The following is a 5,332-nucleotide window of genomic DNA, read 5'->3' on the forward strand; positions in this document are numbered from 1 at the left end:
CTCTGGTCTTGAAGTCACAGGGCTCACTGTAGCTCACGATGCTGCAGTACTGACAAAGTCCCCGATGGTGGCTACTGGAGACTGATTGCAGGTTCCCTTTCGACTCCTGGCAAACTGCAGAGGCCTTAATGAGGTCATTCTGCTTCCCTTGCTGTGAGGGTTCCCCCATGCACAGTAGAATGTTACCACCCTTGCTGTGAGGGTTCCCCCATGCTCAGTAGAATGTTACCACCCTTGCTGTGAGGGTTCCCCATGTACAGTAGAATGTTACCATCCTTGCTGTGAGGGTTCCCCCATGCACAGTAGAATGTTACCAATCCTAGCCAACAATCCACATGACCTCAAATGCTCAGATAGTGAAATATTTTCCTACACCCAGTGAATCAACATGCCATTAATGAGAGTTAACGCTTTCTGGCTATTGGTAGGACCCTTGCACACAGACATACACATGTTATCACTCAGCTCTGAAGGAGTTCCATTTTATGAAAGACTGTGATGGAACATACTGACAAACAGAAATTATATGGCTAACAATAACAGATGTGTTAGCACGGAAGGCCAACAACCATATGGGGAGAGAGTCTTGCTATATCAGTCATTCATTACATAACACATTGTGAATAACACTACATTTTGATTATACCTTGGCCATACCCATAGCCAGTTTGACGTCTCACTATACACCAAAAAAGTAGAGTCAAAATGCAGATAGCCTATATCAAGGAACACATATCTGACAGGTTCCCCAAGTGACTATTTATTTGTCCCGTACAAATAAAGAACATTATTTGAAATTAAACTGTTAAACGGAGATCTCGTGTTACAATGTTTCAAATGTTCATCGACTCGATCTTCCCCCTTGCATCTTAAGAACGTTTTCATCATTAGGCAAGATCAGTCCCATTTTGTGGTTTTTCTCCTCATGTACCTCTCCCCCTCGCTGTCAATCGCTTCATACAGCTGTTGGTCATTCTCTTTAGTTGCGTGAAGGTAACCAATGTATGCTACGCAGAGGGAGATTGTCACCAGTCCAAAAGCCATGACTGGCTTGTTCTGCAAGCAAATAAAACACATTAAGCTTAGGCCTATAATCAAAGGAATAAAGTAAATAGCTCAAGCACAGAGCTGTTATCTGGATTACTGACGCATGTCACGCAATAATGGCTGACATTTAGATTGGCGATGTTTAGTTTTACTGCTTGGTGAAAATGTGAAGTTGTCTTACAGGTCTGATGAAGAGCTCCGGGTTAATGGCACGGAAAAGAGTTGTGGTTTGAGCCCCCTTTAACCCTGGGGTTCTGAAGCCGCTCTCTTTGGAAGTTGCCTTCCCAGTTTCTTTTTCTGGAGATGACATCCCAGGTCTGAGGCACCTTGACCTTAGACGAGCGCTGAAGCTGAAACGGTTTATTTAACGGTGTTCCAACTCAACAGCCATTCACACTGAGAGGAAATAATAACTGAATATAAGCATATAGGAAAACAGATTCTCAATATACGTATTAGGAGGACACGGTCAATGTTGTCAGGGCTGAAGGAACAACGACTTCAACAGGGAGGAAAACCTTGTTCATAAAAATGCGTCACATAATGTCACAGCGCCGCTTCCTGGTTGGTGTATGCTATGAATGCTAAACAACCATCAAATGATCTACAATATTACCACTGTAATGATAGAGATTCGTTCATTGTCAGATTCTAGAAATTATGTAACTATGTAAGTATGTATCTGATTTACTGAAGACTAAAGTTATAAAGCCTAAAACGACAGCACCATCACAATAGCCTTTTTACCAATTCAAAATGGGGTGTAGATCAATTCCATTTCAAATTAAGCCCTTTTCTTCAAGGGAAATTTCCAAGTGCAGTGCACTTCAAGGGAACATTAAAAAAGCTCCTCTGACACTCTCTCGAGTTGTTGAGGTCATTAATAATTGACCAATCACCTAGCCACTGTCATAAAAAATTCAGTGGCACACGAGTGAAACTTTATCGTCATTTTTTGTACAATGATTATTTGGTCCAGGCCTACCACAAACAGCTTCTCAAAGTCATCAAAAGCAAGGTTGCTAAACGAGACCCTGTAGCTTGTGGCAGTAAAAGGGGAAAAGACATAATCAACAATGCTGTTTATTTAAAGGCTTGGTCAGTAAGCCTCTCCAAAGAGGCATCAACTTTCATGTTGAAAAAAGATGACTAAATGAGAAATATGTGGGGTTTTTTTTAATTCAGGACTTAAATGACAACTTATATAAAAATAAAAAGCTTCCGAAATAAAACAATTGCAATTTAAACTTAAATTCTTGAAACAATTCTTGTTTTATGCCAGTCTTGTTAGTACCAGCGTGTTGATCATGACCGTCACCAGGAGGACCTTGGAAAACAACTGTCATCAAATGAAGCACAGAGAATGGGAGAAGATAGTCTGGGTAAATAATGGTGCTCCGGGTTGTGTGGGTGTTCACGCTCTCCCCTGGCTACAGGAATAGGTGTGGCCTACCGACAGGTGTATTTGCATGCACACAGAAGGACACACAGGCTAAGATATCAAGCTGTATTACAGTTGAGACCATCCTCAGTTTTTGCCAAGGCTTTTATAGAAGACCTGGAGGGTGGAAAGCTGACCGCAATCAAGGTAAGTTGAAATACAATAAAGTGTAGGCTGTTATGCAGGATTATTGCCCTTTATTTGTTATTGTACTCAAATATATTTTCAGTTATTGGACTTAATGAGATTCACTATCTAAACAAGCTTCCTGTTCCCGTAAGAATTCTATTCAAGAACACAGGCTAAATATGTGTGGCTGTGATCTATCTCAAATATGAGGTACTTTCCTGTACAGCAAATGTGCGTAAACCGTCACATTTGTCAAGTCAAATAGATAGTCACAAGTTTCAGATTATGGTACGATGGAACAGTACAGTTGATTTGAAGTAATTGAATCTGTTGGTGAACTTGCATGAATAATCTGAGCAAACAAAGAACACAAATGAGATTATGAACATTGTTTGTTTTCACACTATGTAGGTATTACAGATGTCCTTATGTTCTGTTTTGCACTTTTGTAGGTAAAAAAAGTGTAAGCCTTTTTGTACCACCATCTTTAAAACCAGAGCAAAAATAACTACTTTAGGAGCATTGTCTCTATATTGTTAAATACTCATATTGGTCTGTTATATAAAATGTTTCAAGGCTCTGTTTTACTCAAGGCTGCTGGTTTATCTCATACTGCTCATCTTGCTGATGGCTTCCTTGTTATTTATCAGCTCGCTCAGACAGAATCTGAACCTGCACAATTCCCATCTGATACACTGATAAGACCTAAGTCAGGATGAACTGGGGCTTTCTGGAGAATGTGCTCAGCGGGGTCAACAAATACTCCACTGTGATTGGACGAGTGTGGCTGTCCATCCTTTTTGTCTTCCGTATCCTGGTGTATGTGGCGGCAGCCGAGCAAGTCTGGAAGGATGAGACCAAGGACTTTATCTGCAACACCCGGCAGCCTGGCTGTGAGACCGTGTGCTACGACCATTTCTTCCCCATCTCCCAAGTACGCCTGTGGGCCCTCCAGCTCATCATGGTGTCGACGCCGTCCTTGCTGGTGGCTCTGCATGTGGGCTACCGTGAGCACCGAGAGGCCAAATATGGAAAGAAGCTTTACGATAACAAGGGCAGGCTTGATGGAGGTCTACTTGCCACCTACATTATGAGCCTCGTCTTCAAAACTACGTTTGAGGTTGGGTCTCTGATCGCCTTCTACCTCCTGTACAATGGCTTCACCGTCCCTAGGCTGCTCCAGTGCAGCCAAGATCCTTGTCCCAACACGGTGGACTGCTACATCGCAAGGCCCACAGAGAAGATGATTTTCCTCTACATCATGGGCTGCACATCCATCTTATGCATCTGTCTTAATGTCATAGAGATGATGTACATTATCTCCAAACAGTGTTGGAAGTGTTTCAGCAAACGCTATGTGCCTATAGAAGAGAGGAGACGTTGTCACTGTGGCAAAGCTCACGCACTGCTAGCAGACTCAGTAGGAGCACTGGTATTGCCTCAGGCCAAAGAGGTGAGCTCACAGTTGGAGTTAAAACAGGAAAGTCCTTCCTGATGAGTGGGCTTGGGGGACTATGGTTGTTCTTCCACGAAAGGGGAAAACCAACCTCAAATTTCTATTTGAGTTTCATCGGAACCATTCTTTTCTGACCAATGAACTTTAAAAAAAAAAAAAAAAAAAAAAAACTCATACACAGCAACTGAAGGAATCCTGTAACTGTATAATAATGTCTAAATTACTTTATTAAGAATATATAATCAAGCTAAAACATATTCTGAGATCTTAAATGGATTAATGGATTATGAAATCCTACATTAAATTGCTATTGTTATAGTATGGATAGATCTAACATGTGTTGCTTTATAATAAAGCAACGAAGGCAAAGTTCGGTTTTCATGAACACTTAAACTGCATTGTAAGTTGATAAAAGAGCCTGCTGAATGAGTACATGCAATGTCAATCCTGGAATGGATCTACAACATAAAATGAAATTGTGGGCCTTTTCAAACTATTTTGGATATAATTGCAAGTACTAGAGGTTGAACTGTACAATACATCTTGTTCCCGGCCCAGTTTGACAAAGGCTCACAAAAAATGGCAATACTTTAACATTTGGTTAGTGAAGATTATACACGACCTCTATGAAAAATGTTGTTCTGGGTCCATTCTGACCTGACTATGATGTAGGAATAGGAAGAAGGTTAGCCAAACCAAAATGTCCCATTGTACAAACAGTATTCATATTGTTTGAATTACAAATACAAATGCAAACTATTTGCCCAGTCACAGTCACAAGGAAATAACAAGGCACGACTGAATGTCACATGTGCATCACTGTTGGATTATTTGGTTGGTTGGTGGTTTAATATATAATATTAATATTCATGTGAGTAATTCATAATCATCTCTCAAAGTTACATCTTTAGTCTGAAACTGGTCAGAGAACCCACCCTTGTATTCCTGGGAATGTTTGAATATAGAAGCCTTTGGTTGGCGTCCCCAGCTATCTCATGTTACACAAAGCACATGTGAGCATAATGAACCTGCGAAAACCTGAAAGACTGGCTTTACAAAATAAGAAGTGCAATGTATTTAGCAGAAGTTGACACAATCAAATCATGTTATTATGCATAATAAATTATAATATTTTATTTATAATATATCTATTTTTGAAAATAATGTATTGTCTACATTGTGTTGATATATCAATGTGATACTAATTATTTCACAGAAATGTAAATAAAAAGCAGATGAATAATGAAACAGGACAGATA

At 40.2% G+C, this 5,332-nt stretch overlaps 2 protein-coding genes across 2 annotated transcripts; one reads left to right on the forward strand and one right to left on the reverse strand.

Moving 5' to 3' along the window:
* Positions 1 to 468: 468 nt before the first annotated feature.
* smim8 (small integral membrane protein 8) lies at positions 469 to 1,557 on the reverse strand. Its single transcript, XM_042704971.1, has 2 exons — positions 1,229 to 1,557; positions 469 to 1,056 (listed from the first exon to the last, which is right to left on the reverse strand). Exons 1-2 carry the CDS (start codon positions 1,355 to 1,357, stop codon positions 898 to 900), a joined length of 288 nt encoding a protein of 95 aa, XP_042560905.1. The 5' UTR covers positions 1,358 to 1,557; the 3' UTR covers positions 469 to 897.
* Positions 1,558 to 2,558: 1,001 nt separating this feature from the next.
* gjb7 (gap junction protein beta 7) lies at positions 2,559 to 4,236 on the forward strand. The gene is made up of 2 exons (XM_042704973.1): positions 2,559 to 2,635; positions 3,268 to 4,236. The coding sequence occupies exon 2, from the start codon at positions 3,333 to 3,335 to the stop codon at positions 4,110 to 4,112; it is 780 nt and encodes a 259-aa protein (XP_042560907.1). The 5' UTR covers positions 2,559 to 2,635; positions 3,268 to 3,332; the 3' UTR covers positions 4,113 to 4,236.
* The last annotated feature ends 1,096 nt before the right edge of the window (positions 4,237 to 5,332 follow it).

This window comes from Clupea harengus, unplaced genomic scaffold (genome assembly GCF_900700415.2).
Source record: "Clupea harengus unplaced genomic scaffold, Ch_v2.0.2, whole genome shotgun sequence".
In the NCBI taxonomy this organism is placed as follows: domain Eukaryota; kingdom Metazoa; phylum Chordata; class Actinopteri; order Clupeiformes; family Clupeidae; genus Clupea; species Clupea harengus.